Genomic DNA, 26,698 nt, shown 5'->3' with positions numbered 1-26,698 from the left:
ATATAACTACAAATAAGTTTTTGCTTTGGTTTTTTGCTTACATGCATGGCTTAGCATATAAAATGCTCGTAAATTGTTGTAATAAATGAATTTAATTAGTAAAATTTATAACTATAATTATTCACATGTCTTTTTTAATTTAGAAATTTTTTTTAATTTAAAAATATTTTTTAAGTTAAGTTTTAATAAGAATTGCATGCAATAATGCTGCATTTACATACATATATTATATGCATGTACGTTTCATGTATATTTATATATGTACATATGTATGTACGTATAGTATATAAATATAATATTTTTTTATGTATTTCTCATATATATGTAATATTTAAATTTATAACTACTGCGTGTTTAATCTCATATTCTCATATTTTAAGTATATTTCAATATTTTTTTAACTATAATTACAATAATAATAATGTTAGTAGTATTAATGACAAAATCTTGTTTGTATATGTATTGTATGTTTTTTGCAGTTGTATGTTTTATGTATTTAACTATATATATATATATGTATTTGTATGTATATAATTTACATATCTGTATATACTATATTAATATAATTTAACATTTTTTGTTCTTGTAAATTACTTGCACGCTATATACATTTATATAACTTAAAGTTCCTGCGTTAAGTACTCGAAAAAGGAATCACAAAAATTGGTTTTACTTTATTTCACAATCGCAAACGGCAAACGCACTCATTGCATGTGTTTGTTTTCAATTATTTACTAATTTCTTTAATATCATAACAATTTTCAAAAGTTAATTTTTTTTATTATAATATTTTTTTTTGTTATAATTTTTATTATTTAAACTCAACCTTATTGTTTACGCGTGTATAATACAGACCTAGTGCATTTGCTCCTTTTCTAAATCATTCACAATTTGTATATTATTTTTTATTTTCGTTTAGTTGGAATATTTCTAATTAAATACATTTAGTTTTTACTTTTGCCTGCTACTTTTAATCATCCCACGTGGGGAATTGCGTCTCATCGATGAACATGGTGAATTTGCCATCATTTCCTGTTGTTGCTGCTGTTGTGGAATTCGCTGTTGTATTTCTTGTACTAGTGGAATTTTTTGTTTGCGGTTGTTTTGTGGAATTGCTTACAGTTGCTTTGGAATAATTTGTGTTGGAGCGTTCTAAAATGAGCACATAGAATAGCAAATTAAATTTATAAAAAACAAGCGAAAACGTTAGCTTCGGTTGCACTACACAAATAAAAAAGTTCTCCACACAAGAACATAAGAACTTGATTTTGATCGTTCAGTTTGTATGGCAGCTATATGCTATAGTGATACGATCTGAACAATATGTGCGGAGACTTTAGCATTGTCTTAGACAATAATCTATGCCAAATTTCGTGAAAATATATTGTCAAATAAAAAAGTTTTCCGTACAAGAATTGAATTTTGTTCTTTCAGTTTGTATGGCAGCTATATGCTATAGTAGTCTGATCTGAATAATTTCTTCAGAGATTATAGCGTAGGTTTGAGAAATATTTCGTGAAAATATATTGTCAAATAAAAAAGTTTTTCATATAAGAACCTGATTTTGAACGTTCAGTTTGTATAGCAGCTTTATGCTATAGTGGTGCGATAAGCGGCGGTCTCGACAAATGTGCAGCTTCTTAGGGAGAAAAGAACGTGCGTAAAATTTCAGAACGATATCTCATGAACTGAGGCACTAGTTTGCGTGCATATCATATGTATACACAGCCAGACTCAGTTCGCCACGCTCATCGTTTATATACATTTACGAGTATATTATTTATAGAGCATCTGACGTTTTCTAGTGGGTATTACAAACTTCGTGCCAGACTCACTTGTTGTTGCTGTTGTCTGTTTTGCGCGTGTATCCTTTGTAGCCCAAACAGGCTCATTGCTTTGATTCATATACGTTGGCTGATCCCACACGGCCTTCTCCTCAACATTTTTACTCTGCAAAGAAATAAGTTTAGAAAAGTAATCATTTTTGTTTTTCCACTTTATCTCATTCCAGCGCACGTACATAGTCCTTATCGACATGCAGTTCTATCTCATCAATCGTCTGTTCGAGTGTGCTATGCGTTATGCCATAGTAGAAGTACATGATGAAGCCCAAAGTCATCCAGATGGTGAATCTAACTAAGGTGAGTATGCTTAATTTAAATATTAAATAAATATTAACTGTTATGGCAATTGTTGGAATAAATGGAAGTCCCGGCGTTAGGAATGCCAGCGCATATCTAAGATAAATGAAATAAGCAGAAAAAATTTGAAACGTTATGTGCTTGTGTGTGCGTGTGTTTTGTTTAACTGCGTTTTGGCATAAATTATTGTAAGTAAATAATATTATTTACCTATTTTGTGGTTGTCTTGATATAATTAATAGTATCACAAATATGCCAATGAACAAAATGAAATAAATGAATGCGGCGAGGCCACCGGACCAGCCAATGGCCGCAAACAGATCCAAGAAGAATATGAGACCGAACATGATTCCAACAAGTTTCGTGACATACATGCCTGTTTGTGAAAATAATATAGATAATAATCAAAAAGCAACAGTTTCGAAGAGTCAATGAGTAAATGTTGTGCTATCATAAGATTATGTGAAGATTTTAAGACACTATTAAGTACAGTTACATGACTAAAAATCAACAAAGCAAATGTATTATATACATACCACTTTCCGTTGTGGCTTGGCCCGGATTGATCCATGGAAAGAAGCCGGGACATAGATACGCATAATCGTGTATTTTGCGCGATACGAAATTTAGACCCATGGTATCGAAGGCGGTTGCTTGGCCGGTTGGACCAGTTGGCGCGCCATGTACGCTGCCATAGAATTTGTTCTCCGAACGATCGGACACGAGAAATTGATCATCACGTCCTAGGTAGCCCTCTGGACTCTCATCGATGAACGAATCATCCGAATCGGACATGCCACGCGTAACGCGTTTTATTGTTAATTTGTTCGACGGCAACACCTCGGCGGTGGTAGCGCTCGGATCCGTAGCCGTGCCCGGCGCCAGCGGTGTGCGCAGCTGTGCTGGCAGCAGCTCGACCAGCGATGTGCTATGCGGTTGATAGCGCAACACCAGCACACAGGTGGAGACCAGCGTGTAGGCGAGCAGTGTGCCGATGGACATCATTTCAACGAGTATCTCCAAACGTACCGTGAGCGCAACTAGCGCAGCTGCAATACCGCTGCCAATGGTCGCCAAACCCGGCACATTCGTGCGTTGCCACAGTTGTGAGAGTTGCCTGCAGCGTATACAACAATAAAGCATGGAGCAAATGTATAATGTATCAGCGCGTTTACACTACCTGAATATGAGTCCGTCCTGCGCCATTGCATAAATCACGCGTGGCATTGGAAACATGGAACCGAACATTGCCACGGATAGCCCGGCGGTGGCACCCACAGCGACAATGGCGCGACATTTCGGTGCGCCCACGTAAGACCACATTTGCACCAACGCCGCGCCCGAGTTGATGTGATCGAAGGGCACTGCAAGCAATTTGAAGTTTCATCACTCGGCACAAAGTCATCAAATATTATATAACAGCCTTACCAACTAGTGTTAAGACTAAACTAACGCTCACATACGCAAACAAAACGATCACTAGTGAGCCAACAATAGCTTTCGGTATGCTCTTCTGTGGGTTGTGCGCCTCCTCACCGGTGGTGGCTATAATATCGAAACCGATGAAAGCATAAAAGCAAGTCGCAGCACCCGAGAACACCTGTAAAAGGTTGTAAAAGCGCAAGCGTATTAAATTGCTGCATTTTTGCAGGGATTTGCTTTTTAGAAGCCATTATTTTTGTCGCAACTTACACCACTCCAGCCATATGGCAGGAAGCCTTGATGCTCCGTCCAAGTGCTGGTATCAACATAAAATAAACCGGCTGCCATCACAAATACCCATGTCGCCAGATTTATGGCATTCAATGTGTGATTGAATATCACCGATTTACTCGCACCCATCGCCAGTACGCAGGTCATAATCAACGCTATGCCGAATGCTATAAAATCGGGTGGCTTACCTAGTGGTGGATGCATAGGAGTTGGTAGTTATGGTAAATGTTCGTTTAGTTTTAAGTGCCAATAAAATTGAACGCGTACAAATTAAAGCACATTGAAGATGCTTACCGAATATGGTGCCGATTGTATCGCCAATCGCGTTCGCTATTGCGCCGCCGGTTAGTGAATCGAAACTCGAACTTAAAGCACACGCACAGGCACTTGTTCCTGTTAGAGAAATTAATAACAGCACAACAATAAAAAGAAAAAATAACGATTCAATATTAAACTAAGTGAAACGCATTCCTGAAGTTATGTGCATTAAAAGCTCGTGCATTGCTTACCTATTAAATATTCCAATATCATATTCCAACCAATGATGAACGCTACAAACTCGCCTACCGCTACATATGAGTACATATAAGCTGAACCGGATGTGTGTGGCACGCGTACGCCAAACTCCGCATAGCAGGCACCTTAAAGCAGCATGAACGATATTTTAAATTGTATATACTGTTTGAGTTGTGTATTTGCTTACCGGAAAAAATGCTTGCCACCGCTGCAATGATAAAACTAATGATCACACCGGGTCCGGCAAGATTTTTCGCCACCATACCCGCAACCAGGTACATACCAGTGCCACAACACGAGCCAACGCCCAGCGATGTTAAGTCCAGTGTGTTGAGGCATTTCTATGCAAGGTAGTAAAGAAAATATTAGTTCCAAAATATAAGTGAATTTTATGTAGAGCAAAACTTCAGATGGGCTTAATTTTTCAGTCGGTATTTAGAACTATTGTTAGGGTCTTCAGATTCAGAACAACTCGAATTTTTTTTCTTTATAAAGAAGTGAGCTGTTTTGAAGAATACTGCCGAGTTTACAGACCTTGTTCGGATAAAATCACGGGTTATTTCCGGTTACGTAAAACCAACTGCCGGTGGAACGTCACATAGAAGTGCGAGAGTCATCTAAGCACTGGCCAGGCATGGGGTCTGCTTCATTTATATAGAGCCCGTGAGGTCACCTCATGACTTTTAAATCATTACATTCAGACGCGAGGGTCACCTAAGCACCGGCCAGGCACGGTGCTTGCTTTACTTATATAGAGCCAGCGTCCCGTGAGGTCACCTCCTGCTTTTTAAATCACATCCCATCGATACGCGACGGTCACCTAAGGACTGGCCAGGCACGGTGCTTGCTTTACTTATATAGACCCTCCTGGCAACCAGCTTTCCGTGAGGTCAGCTCATGAATTTTAAATCACATCACATCGATACGCGACGGTCACCTAAGCACTGGCCAGGCATGGTGCTTGCTTTACTTATATAGAGCCAGCGTCCCGTGAGGTCACCTCATGCTTTTTAAATCACATCCCATCGATACGCGACGGTCACCTAAGCACTGGCCAGTCACGGTGCTTGCTTTACTTATATAGAGTCATCTTCCCCTGAGGTCACCTCATGACTTTTAAATCACATCACATCGATACGCGACGGTCACCTAAGCACTGGCCAGGCACCGTGCCTGCTTCACTTATATAGAGCCAGCTGGCAGCCAGCTTTCCGTGAAGTCATCGCATGACTTTTAAATCACTCACATCGAGGCGCGGGATGTGGTGTTGGCAGCCCTTGGCCAAATAAAAATCCGGATCCGTAAATGGAACGATTTATATTATTTATATATATTATGTAGTAGCACAAGAACCTGAATGCGAAAAAGATACTGCAGAAAGAAACGAACATTATGGATCTCTTGTCTTTAATGCTTGTGCAGCCCGGTGAAGTACTAGTTATTTGCCGTTCAGTGTGAAGAGTGATTATTCTGGAGATAATACCAACAGAATAATCAATTATTCGCAAAAGAGCATAGACTGGAAAAATAGGGTCTCGCATTTTCGAAAAGGCTTTAGTGTTCTGAAGTGATGTTGCAAATTCTATTAAGTTTACGCGTTAAATAGGAATCCAAAACAAACATGGAAAATATGGAAGCGAGAGAACGCAGCCAATAATTCAAAAATCGCCCAAAGCGGGTCTAAGCGCGTTTTACATTACCGTTTATAATTATGTAAATAAATATTTACCGTTAATTTGGGCTTTGTTGGCTGCGCACTGCCATCCTGCAGCTGCTTCACATCCTTGGTGCGTATTAGTTTTGGTATTAGTGTTGTTGTTGTTACGCCGGGCGGCAAAGGAATTTTAAATTTGATCTGCAAGTAAACGCAAAAAGCATGAAAAATGTGGTATAAACGCGTACGTGAATAAAAAATTTATTTATAAAAAAAAAATTGTCAACTTAAACGGTCGGTGCGGCGGTGCGTATGAGCAACGCAAACAACAGTTTATGCCATAATAACACACACAGGAGAAAATCAAGCTTAGAAATTAAAAAGTTATTAACTATCAAGGACACTTCAAGTCATTTGCCATTTGAGCATCATTAACAGAAGCCTACGCAAACGCACGCATACATACAAACACACACAAAAGCAAGCACTTTGCACTACTATTAACACTTTAGTCAATTGGCCCACTTGTTGTCAGCGCTTGCACACACAAGTATATATAATATATAATATATAGTTATGCGCACATTGTCTGATGGAATTGAGCAAAAATGTATATTTACAACAATAACAGTAAAAACAACCAACAAAAAATATATAATTTATAAATATACCCTTCATAAATAAAAAAGTTTCCATACAAGCATTAAATTCCGCTCGTGCAGTTTGTATGACAGCTATATGCTATAGTAAACCAAACTGCACAATATATTCGGAGCTTGTAGCGTTGCCTTGGACAATATGCTATGCTAAATTTCGGGAAGCTACCATGTCAAAAAAAAAGTTTTCCATACAAGAATTGAATTTTGATAGTTCAGTTTGTATGGCAACTATATGCTATAGAAGTCTGATCTGAATAATTTCTTCAGAGATTATAGCGTTGGTTTAAGAAATATTTTGTACCAAATTTCGTGTTGATATCTCGTCAAATAAAAAAGTTTCAATACAGGAACTTGATTTTGATCGGTCAGTATAATCGTATTTACTTTATAGGCTCTCCGATGTATCCTGCTGGGCGTTACCAACTTCGTGGCATATTCGTGGGTATATTCTACCCTGTTATAGGGTATAATAAACCACCCACCTACATACCATATAAATATGTATGTATGTGTGTATGTAAGCATATGCAAGCAGCAGCTTGTATAAAATTAACGAGAACACACACGCATACATATGTACATGTTTATTTAAATATATGCAATGTTCAACCAGAGAACTTAAAACAATTAAAAAAAATAAAATTGTTTTAAGTTCTCTGACTCAACATAAATGCTGTTGCTGCTGCCAGCGACAACGCTGTCTGTGCCGCTGCTGCTAAATGCTAGCGCACGCCTCCATGGCGTACTCCTGCAACCACATACGAATATGTTGTTGTTGTATATTTTTGCTCGATTGCGTGTTTATGTTCTTTTGTGCAAAATGTCAGGGTTAGCTCAGCGCTGAACGGCTTTTCCCCGTACTTGCTGCTTACTGCTGTTGAGCCAAGTAAATCCTGAATATATTCTTGTTAGCGATAATTAGAACGCGTATTAAGATTCTCGCAAGAGTATTACAAGAATTTTAAAATGTAGCTAATTAATTGGTATATTATGTAAATAAAGTTGTTAGAGCATTAGCGACTGCGATTCCTAAATTAGTTTCTTTGGTCGTGGCGTATGAGTATGCGCAGCTGGTCGGCCATTTAATTAGTAGTGCGTTCGTTTCAATATCGTAAAATAGTTGTACTTTGCATATATAATATTTTAAATTTTCTAAAGAGGTTAAGTTTTGAGCGACTTTATATTTCGCGGTTAGGTTTCCGATTGTGCTACAATTTCTCGAGGTATCAGATAGGTAGGTAGAGTGGCTGTCTGACGACGCATCTAAGCCTATAGGAGGCTCATTGTGATACCACTGGAACTAATGTTCCCTCACTCTATTGTATTGAACCAAGCTGTGCTTCTGATAAAGTTTATCAGTATAAATAGTTTTAAGTGCGCAACTTCCGATACGTCGTTTAGGAATACTCGACCGATAGTTGCGATTATTTTTTTGCAAAGAGCGTTACATTCGCATAAAAGACTTTTTACAGTGTCCTCTTCTTCTACCTCCTGACAGCTTCTACAATAGTCATTGTATGGTAAACCTAGCCTGCTGGCATGTCTACCAATTAGACAGTGACCTTCTAGAACTGCTACCAGAGTTCTTATGTTATTCCTTTTGAATTTAAATAGTCGGAAACTTTGGCAGCACTTATGTAAGTGCAGATCCTCTGTTAAATGAAAAGCTGTTAGCGAAGCGTCAGCTCTAATTATGACACGATTGAGACATATTATTCGTCAGTCGATCCATACAATAACGGATACTTAAATGTCTGCTTTTCTCCCATGAAGAAATACTTAGTCCAGTGATTACGTGGGAGAGATATGAGATAGGAGAGTAGGTTAGCTTTAGCGCATTGAAGTTCCACACTCCGGCTTACGATGCTTCTTGCTACTATAAAAAATCGACTTTAAACAACCCTATATCTCAAACCCTAACAAAACGTAACCTTTCCTAGACCTTTACAGGCAAGCTAACCATCCCATCAGCAACTAAAAGCAGTCTATATATAAAATGCCGTAATTTCTCAGACCTTAAATGAATCTATAAAGTAATTTTCTTCTTCTTTGAAGCTTTTGCACCATATGTTTTTGCCGTTATTTTCATTTTTTGCCTCCACTGCTGTTGTTGACGTGGTTTTTAAATAACATGAATAGGAAAAAAATTGAAATTATGAAGGGGGTTGCAAAAAATAGCCGCAGACGCTGGAAAAGCAATATAGAATAAAATAAATGAAAAATAATAATAAATCACACACACTTACACACATATAATACGCATACTACTACACTGTATGTGTGGATGATTTGAAAAATATTAAGAGAATTTAAAGCTATTATTGCTGTAACTGTGTGCGCTAGCCAAGTGACGCTTTGCCAATCAACCTTCACCAGCGACACCAGCAACATAGCAACAACCACAATTGATGGCGCTTATCTTCTGCTTCGTTGGCTACGCGCTCGTTTGGACCAGCTGTTCGTTAGGACGGTCGATTGGACATTTGTTGCTGGCAGTGTTGCCAAAGATATGTAGACGGTTGGTTGTTGATGCGGCTGCAAATCCTCAGCAGTTTATATTATATACATATGTATGTAGTTATATTGTGGTATATAGTGCCGCTGTTATGCTTGTCGAACTACGATGCCTACCTAAACCACAACGAAACGCCGGTACTAAACATTCGGGATTCGCTTATTACTGCCATTTCATGCAAAATAACCGTTGTGAGGCCTCTAAATCTTAACTAAAAGTTCGCTCAAGATTTTGCTTTCATTTGCAATATGTATTTGGCAGAGTAGCTTCAAGTGGGTTGTAACTTGCTAGCCGTAACCAATTGTTGGCTTTGTTATGGGTCTGTCATAACTCAAAACTTTACGTATGGAAATGCCGGGATTGACCCTTTTCAAAATCACGAAATTTAAACAATTTGTGCAATTTATGTGTCGGTCATAACATAAAACTAATGAATATCACGCATGTTGAAAGGTATTCCGAAAAATCCCGAATAGTCGGGATTGTTTTTTTTCAAATCCCGAAATTTTCGGGATTCATATATTGTCGTTTGGACATTTGCTGGCTCAGTTGGTTGTACGCTTGACCGGAAACGCATCACCGCCACATATTTTCAGTCCTCTTTTTTAGTCAATAGCACATAGCCGTCATATCCGTTGCTCCCACAAAACTACGTACTTAAATACTTCACATCCGGCCAATGTTGTGCCTGTAAGCTCTGGGCTAGTACGCGGAAGTAAAAGGATAAACTGTTTTGCAATTCAGCATCCCAGCATTCTAAATTTCCAAGCTCCCAGGTCATTGTCAATTTACCGCGCAGCATTGTTTGCGTTTGCCTTGCATGTCCTTTGTGAGCTTGTTTTTATTGTTTAGCTATATTGAGTGTAAATTGCAGACCAGCTTTATTTATATTGCTCTGATATACTATATGTGTATGTACATATGTATGTATAGAGTAGTATTAAGGACCTTTGATTTTTTGTAGTGTTTTTTTGACATTTCTCTTTTATCTTTTTCGTGCTTATCAACTCAAAGGGATGTAAAATAAATTATGTTTTTGTCATTACAATGCGACAGCACTTAATTGAGTTCTTATCAATTACAACGCATCGCAGCGGAAATAAATGCTTCCAAAGTGCAATAAAAGAGAGAGAGTGAGTTTACAAAGAAAAACACAAAAAAATAACACAAATCACAAGAGCAACAGACAATAGACAATAGACCTCGTTGTGCAAGATGTTAACCAGTAATAAGCAAAAAAAAATCGAAATGAAATAAAGTTCATGGGCGTATTTGGTGCCATTATGCAAGCTGTCGCCATTTGCAGCGGAGATTAGAAGGTCAACGGGGGCATACAAACAACACCACACACAAAACTCATTCATTTGAATTATACATGAGCATGTATGCACTTGTGGGCTGTTTACTGTACATGTAACTCACACACACACACATACACACAAATTTGTGTAACGAAATGATGTCCTTCAATGTCTCGAGTGGACCATTCGCTTTTGTTTCGTTTCATTCGGCGTGAGACTTCAGCTGGTAAATGCTTAATACGTTCTTGCGTCTGAAGTGCCTTTACTTAATTAAGCGTCGCTTTCACTGCAGAGCTTTCGTATTATTTTAATCGACTAGAAATCGTTTTAATTAGATTATGCTCACAAAATGGCTGTGAAAATTAGTTATGTAAAAAAATTAGATTATATATATACAAAATCTTAGTTCGAGTCGGTGCGCTCGGGAGCTATTAAGAAACAATAGCTTAACAGTGCACAATTAAGAAAACACTTTGCAAGCGTTTAACGGGTTTGCAGTTGCCTAGAGCAGTTAGTAAGACGGCAGCTCTTACAGCAACCGCTAGAAGGTTGAAAGTATAAAAGAGCTGTAATAAAATTTATGAAACACAATGCATAACAGGATTATCACATTTTGGTAGTTGAAAAAGTGTAGGCATTGCAGTGGTCAGCCAGCTTTATGTTTTACTATTGATATTAGTAGAAGGATATTATAGCTTTGGTGCAACCGAAGTTAACGTTTTTTCTTGTTTTGATTTGTCAAAGCAATAACAGTTGGTTATTGCTTTCTGCCAGAAAGATATAATTCTATAGAAAAATAGTTTTTAAGGCTCTAAAAAGTCTGCCACAATGTCATGGTAACTATACTCGTATGCTTAGTTGTTCGCTCTGAAAAATTTATTCGGATATAGCAGCGTTGCTTGGGGCAATAAACCTTGCCAAGTTTAGTGGAAATATCTCTATGAATATTTATACACGATATATATGTTATTTACATTTCTTTCTGGATGTCAAAAGTTCGTGGCAAAATACACTTTTCAGAGTATAAATATAGTATACACTAAAATTTTATTTAAACCGTTTAAAAAGTGTAAGCAGTTGTGCTAATCGAACGAAATATAATGTATTGTGCTGCATTTTTAATAATTATGGCGTATTTTTGCTTTCTTTTGTTCCAGTGAAGCGTTTAAGAGTAAAATGCTCTCTTAAAATCCTGTAAAACGTAGCACAACCGATAGTTAGATATTTTGAGAACTCTAAGTCAACATTGATCTGAACTGAAAGTACTACCAGTTGCAGTCGCATCGTAATAGAGGTCTGACTGCCTAAATATAAATACCGAAAATCAACCAGACACATGTATGTATGTACAGAATTCATGAAACCGTTTTTTCTTGTCTTATGTACTATTTTTCAGTTCTCAGACTTGCTTAGCAAATTACCATATCTTCTACCTACATAAAGACGCCTGACAATGCTGCTGTAGCTTTTTCAAATAGTCAAACTTCACTAAGGGTTCTTTTGAAAACTATTTTCGTCATGCTTTCTAATTCCTCGTTTATTGCACTCATGCTACTACACTTGTCAATCTAGCAGTGATGTCCTTTCATTATTACTTTGGCCTAAAAGCTAAACTTCGCAAGTGACCTTTAGCGGTTGCACGTGATGGTTGGACGATTTAGCTTATTCCCAATGGTTACATGAAGGAAGTATTGCATATATACACACATATGTATGGAGTCTATACATCATATAACGAAAATATATACATACATACTTATAAGGTAAACTGTGGCGTCGCTGTTATTGGCAACCACGTCCCGAATAAGCGTTATAACACGTGCTGATGTTTAGAGAAAAGGGAAATATAGAATTTTAAAAGTCGGACAGTGCTGACTTAATAACGCTCCGTTGAAAAGCAAACTATATTTATATTTTAGATTTTTTAACAGTGTATAGAAGCATATGTAATGAGTGCGGTTTCCGATTTTATGTTGCACACTGCCTATAATATTGTTGTTGCATACGTATGCATAGAGGACACAACCCAGTAATGTCAATATCAGCTAGAAAATATTTTGTAAAGTATGTATTTCCCAGCGTTCAACATATTTTTTTTTTTTTTTTAAAGTTTTCCCCAGTTTCCACTATTTCTTTCGGCATATTTTTTTTTGTTTGTTGTGCTTGAATGAATTCTAAAAATCATTGAAAAAATTTGTTAGCATGACAGTTAAACACAAGGGAGACATGATGCATTTACTAAGCAGCAACTACTTGCACAGTTGCAAGGGTAAAGCAATTTACTCTAACATGCACGGATATACACCTATTTGTCGCCGAAAAAAATGTTGCGCCCAGCAGCATTGAACTTTTCCCAAATACATATGTATGTATGTATGTGTATAAGTAGATCCTTTACAGATGTACATATGTATATGCAGCAATATATAAATATTTGAAGCACTCATGTGCATGTGAGGGCTAAATAAGAGCACTACTTAGTAGACACTAGGGTTTACTAAAGAAATTCTTGGCGAAATTTGTAATGTCACAACTGTCAAGTGCAAGTGAAGTTTTTCAAGTGCCTCATGTTAACAAAGCGATGTGCTTAGCCATAAGAACAGAAAAGTGGTAAAAATGTAAGTGGAATCGCAAGCACAGCTGAAGTACGAAACAAAATACTTGGATCTACCTAATACAGGTTAAATATGTCCTTTATTCCGCTATTAAAAGGCAGCACTTTTACCAGCGGACTACTAACGGCAGCATGTTACCGCGCCTGAGGTTTTTAGCTATCTGCAAAGTTGTCACAAAATTCCAACAGTTAGCACCAGGGTCTGCGAAGAATGGAAACGCAAGCCATCCTATATTACTCAAAGTAAATTATCGAGAATACAGCAAGATGATGGTAATCGTTGGACTTCTCCGCGCTGTTAAGTAAAAAAAAAGTATTAAAGTATAAGTTTTGAGAGTTTGAGTTTGAGTTTTGCGCACAGACTTGTTCCGCATCGCCGTTCGTGTATAGGTTTCTATCCAATAACACGGATTTTCGTAATGAACTAAAACTCGGTACGGAATATGGCCTTCCAATACAGAGAGGAGTGGGGTAGGCATGAAGTGGACAAAGAAACGGTGATTAGTATCTAACGAACGGATCCAAACTAGAGAATCGAGTGGGAGGACATCACCTCATACCACCACCATACAGCAAAATTAGATACCAGAATGACCTTGCGACTGCCAGACCAATACAGTGTCAGCCAAGTGGAGATCACAGTTATTAAAGCAAGCTTTCTTGTGCCAACAAAGCGGCTGCTTACAACAAGAAATATATTTATATATACAGATAGCCAAGCGGCATTGAAATCACTAAAGTCCCTAGGGTTTCAGCGAAGATAGTGAATGAATGCCTTGTGTTGCGCTTTGGTGGATCTAACATGTTATTTCACGATAAACCTGCAATGTGTTGCAAGACACAGTGATATTGCTGGCAACTGTGAAGCAGATGAACTAGCTTAAGCAGGCACCACCCTACAATTAGACTCCGCTTAAGAGCGAATGTATATGACTCTGGCCATTTGTATTTATTTAATCAACAAACTTGTTATAGATATAGCTGAATCTCGATGGAGACAATCCCTGACTTGCTGAAAAAGCAGAAAAACAGTGGCATAAATGGAATATGGGCCGCACATGACAACCATTATAATTTAAAAAAATGTGGAAAACGGTTGGCCTCAAGGGCCATCCCTGCAACTTCCCTCTAATTTCATACGTTCAATTTCAACGTTCAAATTTCGCTTTTTTCACTGCTTTTGAGCTCTTCGAAATTTTTCGTTTTCGATATCTAGCAAGTAAATCAACCGATTTCGACCCGGTTTGCGGCAAACGATGTGTTTATTCAAGGTTTAGAACTGATTAGTTTTTGGTGTCGATCGGTCAAGTCGTTTGGAAAAAATTCGAAAAAACGATTTTTCAAAAAAATGCAAGGATTTGAATAGGTAAAGAAACGCAACAGTCGGTCGAGGATTACTTGGCGATGGAAGTTGCACTTAAATATAAAACTTTTTGAATTGAATGAACTTCATCAAGAGCACAGTGTGGTTCAGAAAAATATCACAGCAGCATAATACTTTCCGTGCAACATGTTGCTCATAAGTTACAAATTAAGTACTAAAAGAGGTTTTTCGAAAATCTTTGCCCCCAAAACGTTTACACAGCGTCAAATATAAAAGCGGAAAGCCGCAAATTTTACTTAACGATAGCAAAAGCCTGTTCAGGAAGGCAAACAGGAAAACCCAACTGGTTTACGAGTACATAACTCATGTATGCACGAAAGAAATGTTCTACCGACATTGCCAATGAATTGATTGCAACAATAACAAATACAATTTTAACAGCAACAAACAAATAAACATTAACAAATAAAAAAAAATCGACAAACTACCAGGCAATCGTAAAAGTCATAAAAGTAATAAGCACAAAAATAGTGGTAAAGAAAACACACGCGCACAAGCACTCGACAAAGCAACAATCGACCCGAACATGCTGTGTCGACACAACATTGTTGCTTCTTGGCGGTCGGTTTGAGTGGCAATGCCACCTTTTGTCAATTCCCTGCCTGTCTAAGCTGTCATTTGTATTTGCGACTCCTTTACTTTGATTGCTGTCATCGATGACGTTTCGTTGCGGTGTTGCTTCTGCTTATAACTGTGTATGATGGTTCCATGAAAATTTATGTATATATATATATAAATATAAATATATATATATATATTTATGTGTCATGCTTTTGGCGGGCACTTATTGTTGTTTGCTTTGCGCTGCTGTTATAAATGTGTTGTTTTCCTTTTGGCATTGCGTGTTGCTCTTGACGCTGTAGCAATGACACGAAAGGATGTTCGTACACTCATAGTTTTAGTTATGTACACATACAGAACGTTTCACAAGTGGGTGCCGACCATGGCTGCGGCGTGATTTATCAAAGTTGATAAAATGGTTGTTCTCTCTTCTTTAATCTAAAAGTCTCATGAGAAAAGTGTTTCGTAAGACGGAGTTTACGTCAATGGTTAATCCAACTTAGTTTTATATGCTTTTGAATAATTCAACAATGTAGAAACGTCATCTAAAATTTGTAATCAAAACATTGCTTCATAAAACCACTAACTGTAAGATTCCGAAAACCACTTTTTTTACGATGAAGCCTTGGAACGTGTACTTCTCAAAGTAAAGCTTCTCTGACACTCGAGGTGCACACACGATCTCCCTTACTATTTCTATAGCTGATCAGAAGTATGCTACTTGTCATCAGAACTTCTGCCAGGCAAGCACGACTTTTTGTTGTTTTAGTCGCATACATAATTTTAAGGAATGTGCCCGAATTTACAGTGCTTAACCGCATGAAAATGCAAGTAAGTTGCGCTTACGTACTGTCCGTCATGCTGCCTACAATTGGGTACACGCACTAACCAGAGCGTTAACTTCAGCAACCAAAATTTTAATATGCATGCGACGAAAGCATTGAACACACACAAAGACCCAATTCGGTTTTTTCGTTTTATATGTATACAAGTACGTGTGCACTTTCATGTGACAAACACTGTATATCCTTGTATGAAAATATATTTTCGCGCACAATTTCGGTTAGTTCTGCGTAGTGTATGCATTTGACGCTTTCGTGCGCTAATATTTACTCGTTCCAATGTTCGTTACTACACTGCTTATTTTTCGTGTGCTCAAAAGCAAATTAAATACCATCCGGACACGCGCTTGTTTTCGCTTAAACGACATTTATAGGCGAATTTCCTTAGTACCAGCGAAGCATTTCCTTCGCGCCACTTTTTATGTGCGTTTTTCCTGATTTTTTTTTTAATTATAATAATTTCGTAAACGCCCAATTAGTTATTTTTAACACTAAATACTTTTCTTTTACTATTTCCAAGTGAAATAAAAATATGAATAAATATTTAATTGCACGAAAATATGGTTTGTGGTACTAGTTATTATAATTTTAAAATATAAACTCAAAACCCAACTTAAACTTTTGATCCGTGATAAGTGGCAGTTTGATAGTTCAAAGAAAATAAATATTTGTGTGCTTTCAAGCAAATAGTGGATCTCAAAATACCAAAATAACTACACAAAATATAGAATCAGACTATAAGCTCATAGACAGTGTGGAAAATCAGACACAAGCAAGTGAATGAACATCTAAGCAGCTTTTGGTCAGTAAAAAATTAGGCAAAAGTAAGTTTCTACTATGTGCTCGAAAATTTTTGAAGTTATGAACCAGTTTACGCAGAAGAAGCAAACAACATCCGACGATATAGTACTGATGACATAGATCAGTGCTTTCTCGAAATATGAGGCAAAAAACATCAACAAGAATATGCTGCAATTGTACGAAAGGCAAAAAGGAAGTGTCATTAAAGAGAGCTATTATGTGTAAAAACATTTCTCTCCTCTACGAATTTAAAATACTAACGCAACAAAAAACGTAGTGAATAACTTGTAATGTCAACAATAATGACAATTATAAACCGAACAGACAACCAACTGTCACATTAAGCGCTTGCTTGCTAACTTACCGTTCGCCGCTGTGTGAAATTCAGCAATGAAAACTTGTGTAGGACTCACAACACTAGTCTACCCTTATCTACACGCTGCACTAGCGGAGTAAAACCGTCAAGAGTAAACCGTTAACAGACGATATAGACAAGCAAAGAGCAAAAGAAAGCAACGCACCGAACGTGCTTCTTGCCAGCGCGAATGCGAAGCCTAGCCGGTGGTGTGAAGTGAGTGCGTGCGAGTGTCGGCGTAAAAGCCTGCGAAAAAGTCGAAAATTGCAGGGCGTCTTAATTGAATGTTTTCGTTCTTTCAATTACAAACAAACATACGTACACACACATTAACAACCACATAGATATATGCACACCCACAAGCACACATTAACCAGTCTATAGGGCGTCAAATGCATGTGAAAGACGCCAACTCACAGGCACGTAAACTCGGCAGAATTCCGCGTGTTCTTTGGTGGCATATAAATATAGAGTAAATGGATAGCGTAAAAATACTTGAACAGCACAGTAAGGTTTACCCTATGAACACTGTAATTATTTTATGAAAAAATGGGAAATTGAAAGATATGAAATGTTTTGGGTGAAGTCGAGTTATGAAGAAGCCTGTTTAATTAATTTGAAGTGAATTCGAAAGAGGCAGAGTAGAAAATCTAGCAATTGATATTCAGGCAACGCTAAAAATATGGCGGAAATATTCTCTTGCAATTGAAAACAAGAAAAAACGTTCGCTTTAGTTGTACCGAAGCTATAATGACCTAAACAGGTGCGTTTCTTATAGATCTTATATCTTGAGTTTGAACGTTCAATTGGTTAGCCAGCTATATGCTATAGTGGTCCGATCTGAACAATATGTTTGGAGATTGTAACGCTACCTCGTATAATAATCCATGTCAAATCTCATGAAGATATATTGTCAAATAAAAAGGTTTCACATACAAGGATTTGATTTGCGTTTCCGCCAAGTGAGCAGTTTCTGTGAGTGTAAAATCTGAGTCTAAATCTGAGTAACCACTGCGCGTATATACAGATGAATAGATAGATGGACATGAATATATCGACTTAGATCGTCATGCTGATCAAACATATATTTATATATATATATCTTATACTTTATAGGGTCTTCAGCGTTTTCTTTTGGGTATTAAACACTTCGTGCAACCTAATATACCTTATTCGGAGTATAAATGTAGCTTAGTTCGGGAAAAAGAAACGAAATCGATTAGAAATGCAATAAGAAATAGTTGCATGACTGAAGATCAACAAGAAGGCGGAAAAAATAAATATTTCTGCTTTATGATTCAACAACAAAAATAATGAAAAATATTATAGAAGCAAGAACTTAAAAATTGATCAATTAAAAGAAGAGTGAGATCTTCAGCTGATATACGGTTATACCAGGCACAGTTTGGCTGAATTCAAAAGAAGTAATGACTTTAAAAATATGTCTTCTTAGTATGAAATTGTTGATGAAACCAAGTCACTCTGTTCCTGCAGCAGTTGAACTTAGTGAGAATTATGAAATGTACGTTATGCAAGTGATGAAATTAAATAAATCAGCCGTTGGGCCGCTATAATTTAATATCGATCCTCGCAACGCGGTCAATCCGCTATCAACTCCATAAGAACTTTTAGACCACTTGATTTAAGCTGAGCACCCTTTTTAAGGAAAATATTTACAAAAGCTTCGTCGTACGAATAATAATACAAACAATTTGCACTAGAATGAAAAATTGCTCACCAAGTGGAAAAATAATCCGAGAAAACTAACCGACCACTTACATATACATGCACATACTCATACATACTTGTACATATGTGTACTCCAAACAATATTGAAAAGTGCAAGGGAAAACTTTTCCGATTACGCAATCTGCATTACACATAAATCAGCATTTCTTATCCCGACTTGCCAACCCCACACATTACACTACAACCATATACACATGTACCTACATATACTGGGTTGGAAGAGGTGTGGAAAGGAACAGAAGTATAAATAAAGTGATGCATGATAATTGACTAAGTGCGGAGAGAATGAGTGGGCGTTGAAATGCAAACAATGACAGTCACAAAAATGAACTAATGCATGTCATACATATGTACATATGTATGTATACATACACTTACACACATCTACATATGCCTAGCCATGTTGACTACAGCGTGTCGAGTATGATTGTGTTTGACTGAGTAGGATGTAGTGTATTCATAATACGTGCTTTATTGCCTTTAGCCATGGTATATTAAGGCCATTCGACTCTTTCTTGGAACATCGAATTGAAATAAAAGCTCATGCTGTTTGCTGCACTTAATTTGCGCTATTAACGTTTCACTATTTCACTAAATTGTTTTAAAGTAAAAGTTACTTCATATTTCTCGCATTTATTTTCTGCCAATTTCTTTTAATTTTTGAAGTTATTATTTTTAATCAAGCAAAGTAAAGTTTTTGCTGCTTTTGAAAAAGTTGGTTTGGCTTAAAAGTTTGCTCAAGGCTACTTAGTAATACAGTAGTAGTTAAAAATACGAATTTTAAATAAAAATAAAAACTATTTTAAATTTCTCAGTGTTCAGTTTTTGAAAATTAAAAACTTAATTTTAAAATATTTTTATTGTAATTAAAATTTAAAAATTTTTATTTCTTTTAATTTGCAGTTTTAAAAATTTAAATTTTCAAATATTTCTTTATTTTAAATTTTAAAAAGTTTCTAAATGGGTGTAGCTTGGTCGTTATCATACGTGACTGGTTCTTAAAGTACACAGCTTTTACAGTGTTCACAATACGAAATTTGATTTATTTTCGCTTTAAGATTATAAAAACTGTATTGCTATATATTTTTAATTTTATTTAAAATTCTAAAATTTTCATTTTTCCATTCACAGTTTCGGAAATAATTATAAATATTTCTTCTTTTTTTTTTGAAATTTTAAGTTTTAGTAATGTTTTTTTTTTAATATTTCTTTTCTATTTTTCCAAATTGGTTTAGTTTCGTCTTAATTATACGTGAGTGTTTCCAAAAGTACTCAGCTTAATTTATAAATTCGAAATCTGCTGCGTACACATTTGCTAGGTATACGATCGAATGGCTCTCTATTTTGTTATGCATTCTGATGTTAGCGCTCTTCGATTGGTCATTTATTTGCTCGCTATGTTTGAGTTCGGCGCTTTTGTCAAAAAATTTTGACAGAATAACAGCTCTATTTGCTTATAACAGTTTCTATTTTTATGTCAGTTGCTTGTTCGATTCGTACTCGGTAATACTATTGAAGAGAGCGAGTTATAAGCTCTGCAATTACATTACTACTTGTACTAGTAAAAGTGAATACAACTCGATTAGAGAAGTACAATAGTTATGCCGGTTAAGCAAAGTTGAGGCTTCAAAAAATATTTTTTCTGAGGTCCATGGTCTAAAACTGTCGTCTGCGAGATAAGGTTAGACTTACTTACTTTACTTTTTGTGCTTTTCACGTCTACAAGTGCTTTTATCCTAATGACTTACTTATAAAATAATAATATTTGCAAAAAAAAGTGCGTTAAAGGGTTGCCATACTACCAAAGGAAAATATTTAAAGCGATTTTGGTACAAGCTGTTAAATAGCTAACATTTTATATACCTTTGAGGAAGGTGTAGACACTTTTCTGCGTTTCATTGCATTTCAATTTGCAATTTTATACAGTTTTGGGCGAAAAGTGTTGCCATTCTTTATGTAATAGTCACATTTATTACGCAAAAATATGAACTGAACCATCATGCGTCAGCAGCTGTTGCGAAAAGAAAAGCTGACAATATGTTGCGCAGACCTTGCTTATCCTCACATTAAAAAAGCTGGCGAAAAGGGACGACAATGACGAGAAAAATTACAATAAAGTGTAAAGCGCGGACATATGTATGCTTTTACAACTTTGCACACATAACGGTCTATGTATGCATATATCTCTTCTCCCACATCATTCATCCTGTTAATTTTGTAGCAATTCGCATGCCTTGTTGTTATTGTGCCCAACATGATTGTGCATTCAAAAGGACATTATCTTGACAAAGCAGAAAGCCGAAACAAGCTGCTCGTGCGTGTGTAGAAGCGCTGAAGTTTCATTATAGCTATACGCAATCGAACAGCAAGGATTCGTATCACACACGCACACACACACAGACGCATGTGTAAACAACAATCCCCTTATATATATAGGAATATACACGTTTTTATTGCTGAATATGTGTGCATGTGTGTGAGTGGGTGCGCATGCTGATGTTTGTTACTGCTGGCTCCTGTGTTGTCACACTTTAACCGAAAAAACCGCAAGGGCAGCATGGTGTGAACGCACAATTTGTAAATGTAACGTATACGCCATGTTGGCCCACTCGCTAAGAACCCTCTCGCCCAATTGGTGTTGTGTTGGTGATGAGCGCACTTGGGATCGTTAGGGAAAACTTATCACTGCGTTGAAATGTGGAAAATGTCATAAATGTGTGCAAATGTGTACGTACATATATGTATGTATACGAGTTGCCATGCGTATTGTGCCGAATAAATGACTTTAAGGGACAGCGAGTGACTTGTACAGCTTGAATGACTTGAATGACCGACAGACGCATAACAGAAAGTGATTCACAGTTAAATTTATTTTTCCTCGTATTATTCACATATGAAGGTTCTATGCATGTACGAGTACATGTGTGTGCGCACGTAAATATTTGCATGCCATTGAGTTTTGTGGAAATCAATTTTGTTTTTACTGCTGTAATATGTTTCATGTATATAAATATAATATTATTTCAATATTTAATTAAAGTATGCATATTATTTGTAATTAAAAATTCTGAAAATTTTCTTTTTCCATAATTATTTAATTCATCATGAATTTATACCGGTTCAGTATTGATTTTGAAGTGAAGAAAAGAAATCAAGCCAATCGGAGTTTAGTTAGCTCATAGAATTTTTTTATCATTACGGCAGTTGTCATTTTATATATACATACATATATATAATATATACTCGTATACAGAAGAGTGGGTAAAAAAGATCTTTAAAAATATTTCATTTATTTGCCGCATTATATTTTTCTAACACCTCTGCAGTTAGCTACACTATGCTCTTAGCTTAAAGTTTTGGTTATAAATATTAATGAGAGTCACCGCTATAAGCGCTTTTCAGTTACCGCAACGGAGATTATTAGTTCGTCTAAGTGTTAAACAAAGAGGTCACACTGAGGTACTGCCTGAAAGGCTTTAAATTGTTTTTGTGATCTTCTCTGATAAGATGTTTATTGGCTGATTGCTGATTTTCTGAAAGTGTTATCATACCAATTGGAAATTTCATAACTATGAGAGGTACAGAGCAGCGCAGTTACAATATAAATAAAGCATGAGTAACTGCAAGATAGAGTACATAGCTTTCTCTTTCAATAGTCGAAACCTGTCATTTTAAGTAAATTTCTCATATTTTTTTATGTTGCACTTTTAGAACTTTCTGTCTATATATTCATTCAAAACCATTCTTCTGTTAGCCTAATGTATGTATGCTTCAACTTTCTATCAAGACATTTATTCAAAACTGTTCTTCTGTTAGCCTAAATCTAGCTTCAACTTTCTATCTAAAATGTATGCTACGAGTACATTTTATGTTTCAATTGCTATAACTTTTAGAAAATAGCATATTTTTTCAGACGAAATATTAATCAGAGCATGCTAATCTGACAATCTCCATGGAAACTTTCCAAGCAAGCTTTTCAGGCCTTCGGTTTTCAATACTGTATTCTGCTGACAGTCTTTTAAGCTGAAAAAGTGCTGAAATCAAATAGACCTGCCGCGCTTGTTATGGAATTTTAGCTAAACCCGTTTTTACTGTCAATAAAAGAAACATACAGAATAAGAAAATGAAACATAAAGAAAATATTAATTAAAAGAAAGAGAGAGAGAGAAATTAAAAGTGAAATATATGAAAAAAATGTTAACTTCGGCTGCACCAAAGCTATTATAAGCTATATGCTGTAGTGGTCCGAATTAAACAATTTGTTCGTAGATTTTAGGGACAATAATCCATGTCAAATTTGGTGAAGACAATTGTTCAAATAAAAAAGTTTTCTATAGAAGGACTCGATTGTGATCGTTCAGTTCCTATAGCAGCTATAAACTAAGTGATCTAATCTGAACAATTTCTTCGGAAGTTGTAGCACTGCCTTGGAAAATAGTCCTTTCCAAATTTTATGAAAAAATTTTGTCAAATAAAATAGTTTTTCATTCAGAGATTTGATTTTGACTGATTAGTTTCTATGGCAGCTATATGCTATAGTGGTCCGATAACGGCGATTCCGACAAATAGAACTTACTTCGGGAGAAAATGACTTGTGCAAAATTTCGGAACGATATCTCAAAAACTGAGGGACTAGTTCGCATATATTCAGAAGCAGAAGGCTAAATCGATGTTATTGTTGTTGAAGCGGCAGAAAACATTACTATATTTCGAGGTATGGTGCCGAGCTGACAGTCCTTGGTCGGATAAAAGTCCGTGTCCGTTTCGGTTACTTAGACTCGTCTGTCGTGGAAACGGTGGCTAAATCGAGCGGCTCACCACGCTGATTATTTCTATATATTTTATAGGGCCGCCGATGTATCCTCTAAGTGTTACAAAGATGGTCGCAAGCTTAATATATGCTGTACAGAGTATAATTATCTTCTACATGGGTTTCTTCTGCTAGCCTAAATGTATGCTACGATTTATTTTCGGGATGCAATTATTATGGGAAAAGTGTCATTATTTTAAGCTTAAAAGGAACTAAAAGCTTAAACTTTTTTGACAATTAATACCACAAACGTATAGATAATTAACCCAAAAATATATATACATACACAAGTATATATGTATATATACATATATATCTATAAAATTATAGAAATTCGGGTTACAGGCCAATGCCTGCAAATGAAAAAACGAGAAGCTTTAAAAATTTATAAAATTTAAGAAAAACACTTAAGATGGTGTACGGGCACCATTATTAGCTAAAAAATAACCAGTTTTATGGTTAATCAATACAAATTTGTAGGCGGGGCAATATATATAACAGCCTATTGGTGCCTATTAATTTCGCTAAAATTTCTTTTACCAACGAAAAGAAAGAAAATAAAATTTTCTCTTACATTCATTCATTCTAGCACATTGTAGCTGGCTTATGCCCGCTGTTATGCGATATCTTTAAAAATAACACACAGTACGCAGTCTAGGCAATGCAAATATTCTCTCTATAAAAATCTAAGTAAAGTTGTTATTTACCCTTTCTGTTAATTGCAGCAAATCCGATGGCTTCATTGTTGCGCTTGTGGTCTGTCGGTATGCGCTTTTATTGCTTTATCGCGCTGTGGCTGCTGCAGTTAACACGGCCGACGCTGCCTCCGCCTTGTTGTTGCTGTTGTTATGCTTTTGTTCTTGCGTTTCGCGATTTGCCACCACAATCGTCTCCACAATAGTGGTGCGCGCTGTAGCTTGCGGGTCTCACAGCAAGTCACCAGCTTTTGCGCTATTTTCACGTTGGTATTTTTACGACTTTTCCTACACTTTCGAATTGCTTTCACTGCTGTTACAGCTACTGCCACAAATACCGCGCTACGCTCCGCTCCACCTACAGCTGCTTTGCGCTATTTTATCACTGCCACCTACTCAACTGCTTCTGTGGTCTGCAGCACTGACTTTGCTATTATATAGGTATGTTCTTGCAATATCCTGCCTGACTTGCTGGGCGTTTCGTTTGCAGCTTCGCCGCCTGCGCTGTACGTCCTTAACAGTTGGGACCGGCTTCCTTCCACCCGTCAATGCCTGGCCTGTTGGCGTGTATATGTGCGCGCGTGTGTGTGCCTTCAATTGATTTTATGTGCAGCTGGCGACGTCATTGGCCGTATTCAACAGTTCTCCACCAGCACTTGGGCCAACACTACTACGAAGACGACGATGACTACAGCTGTGACTGCGTCGACGGCAGTAACGATGACAGCGACAGTGACAATGACAACGATGTTGGATTTGTTGTTGCTTAGTGTTGTTGTTGCTACTCTTGTTTCGACTACTGCAGCGGTTCTTGGTGTTGTATTTGTTATTATTATTGTTGTTGTTGTTGTTGTTATGGTTTCGGTTATAGCATTCGTTGGCTTTTTTGAGCCTTAAATTAATCATTTCACATTTCGACGTCCATTCCCAATGACAATTTTGCTATTTTCTTTCCTGTGTTCTGTGTCCGTCTGCATGTAAAATGAGAAACGTGGTATTGACATGAAAAATCGCACCCGTGCTTGACTTACATACACACAGAGACAATTTAAAATGAAATTACATTGCTAAAATACTGTGAAATGGCGAAACAGTCACTTTATGGGCGTTAATTGTTTAATTTTATTTCACATTATTTAGGTTAGTTTTCTTATTGGGCGAATCTATATTTGCGGCGGACACTACATTGCATAATTTTTCTAAACTGACAAAACGAAGATTGTGCTTCTTTTAATTATCTAGTAATATCATTTTTTTCTATTAATATTATTTGTTTATTATTATTTTATTTTATTTTTTCATCTTTTAACTTTATATCAATGTTTTTTAACTTCCCGCTAAGAAAATTGAAAATTTTCTAAAAATCGGAAAGATATTGGTTTCACCCCATTTTGCAAAAATCGAGTTCTCAACAGATCTCGACGTTTTGAGGGCCGAGGAAGCTTCCCCGAACATTTCTACGATGATGTCCGTATGTCTGTATGTATGTATGTGTGTGTGTGTGGATGTATGTGACCCTCTTATAACTTTTAAACGGCTCAACCGATTTGAATAAACTAAACGGCATTCCAAAGGGTTTCATTGCACTTGAATTTCGTGTGAGTTTGGACCCAATCGGACCAGTAGATTTTGAGAAATCTCAAAAATAAAAATTTTGAAAAATCGTTTTTTTCGAATGACTTGACCGATCGACGCCAAAAACTAATCAGTTCTAAACCTTGAAAAAACACATCGTTTGCCGCAAACCGGGTCAAAATCGGTTGATTTACTTGCGAGATATCGAAAACGAAAAATTTCGAAGAGCTCAAAAGCAGTGAAAAAAGAGAAATTTGAACGTTAGCGTATGAAATTAGAGGGAAGTTGCAGGGATGGCCCTTGAGGCCAACCGTTTTCCATATCTTTTTTTTTATATAGACATTTTTTTTTTGTACTTGTAGCGTTGGGCAAGAATGTAAAGTCTAAATTTTGTAACACTTATTTGTTTTTTTTTTTTGATATTTATGTAAGTGATCTTTAGATGATAAAATTTTTAAGATTATTTTAAAATAGCATGAAAATAAAAAAAACGTTATTTTTGCTAACACCGAATTCATAAAAAAAAATTTTTTTTTTTCTCAGCCTGAGGGTAAAATTTGTAGACTATTTTAGAGAAATTTTCCAAAAATTTTCCAAAAATATTACCAAAAAAATTTTTTTTTTAATTTTACCAACATTTTTTCTTAACATCTAGAAGCTCAGTTTAAAAGTAAAGTTTCCAGTTAAAACTTTTATTTCGTAAAAGGTTTTTTATTTGTGTTCTAGAAGCTGGGGAGAGTCCTCTTTCTGGCCACTTAAAAGTTATCAACTTAAAAAAAATATTTTGTGGTCATTATTGGAGTTTTAAAAAAA

The 26,698-nt window shown here is 36.4% G+C and overlaps 2 protein-coding genes across 6 annotated transcripts in view; one reads left to right on the top strand and one right to left on the bottom strand.

Annotated features, from left to right (window-relative positions):
* Positions 1-428: 428 nt before the first annotated feature.
* Positions 429-26,698, bottom strand: part of LOC118680300 (solute carrier family 7 member 14) — a 28,962-nt gene continuing 2,692 nt past the window's right edge. For all 4 annotated transcript variants that reach the window (XM_036359419.2, XM_070109981.1, XM_036359420.2 and 1 more), the window contains exons 2-14: positions 24,323-25,281; positions 6,100-6,225; positions 4,558-4,711; positions 4,364-4,495; positions 4,149-4,247; positions 3,834-4,042; positions 3,570-3,741; positions 3,322-3,505; positions 2,678-3,258; positions 2,352-2,517; positions 2,021-2,237; positions 1,836-1,950; positions 429-1,152 (exon numbers count right to left, since the gene is read on the bottom strand). In XM_036359419.2, coding sequence (XP_036215312.2) covers positions 971-1,152; positions 1,836-1,950; positions 2,021-2,237; positions 2,352-2,517; positions 2,678-3,258; positions 3,322-3,505; positions 3,570-3,741; positions 3,834-4,042; positions 4,149-4,247; positions 4,364-4,495; positions 4,558-4,711; positions 6,100-6,225; positions 24,323-24,358 — 2,373 coding nt within the window. In that variant the 5' untranslated portion in view covers positions 24,359-25,281 and the 3' untranslated portion in view covers positions 429-970. The remainder of the gene's footprint in view (positions 1,153-1,835; positions 1,951-2,020; positions 2,238-2,351; positions 2,518-2,677; positions 3,259-3,321; positions 3,506-3,569; positions 3,742-3,833; positions 4,043-4,148; positions 4,248-4,363; positions 4,496-4,557; positions 4,712-6,099; positions 6,226-24,322; positions 25,282-26,698) is intronic.
* meso18E overlaps positions 2,056-26,698 on the top strand; it is a 57,538-nt gene continuing 32,895 nt past the window's right edge. For both annotated transcript variants that reach the window (XM_070109993.1, XM_070109992.1), the window contains exon 1: positions 2,056-2,141. In XM_070109993.1, coding sequence (XP_069966094.1) covers positions 2,100-2,141 — 42 coding nt within the window. In that variant the 5' untranslated portion in view covers positions 2,056-2,099. The remainder of the gene's footprint in view (positions 2,142-26,698) is intronic.

The sequence above is a fragment of the Bactrocera oleae genome, chromosome 5 (genome assembly GCF_042242935.1).
Source record: "Bactrocera oleae isolate idBacOlea1 chromosome 5, idBacOlea1, whole genome shotgun sequence".
Lineage (NCBI taxonomy): Eukaryota > Metazoa > Arthropoda > Insecta > Diptera > Tephritidae > Bactrocera > Bactrocera oleae.
Note: the sequence above shows the minus strand (reverse complement) of the source record. Positions and strands in the feature narration are given on the sequence as shown.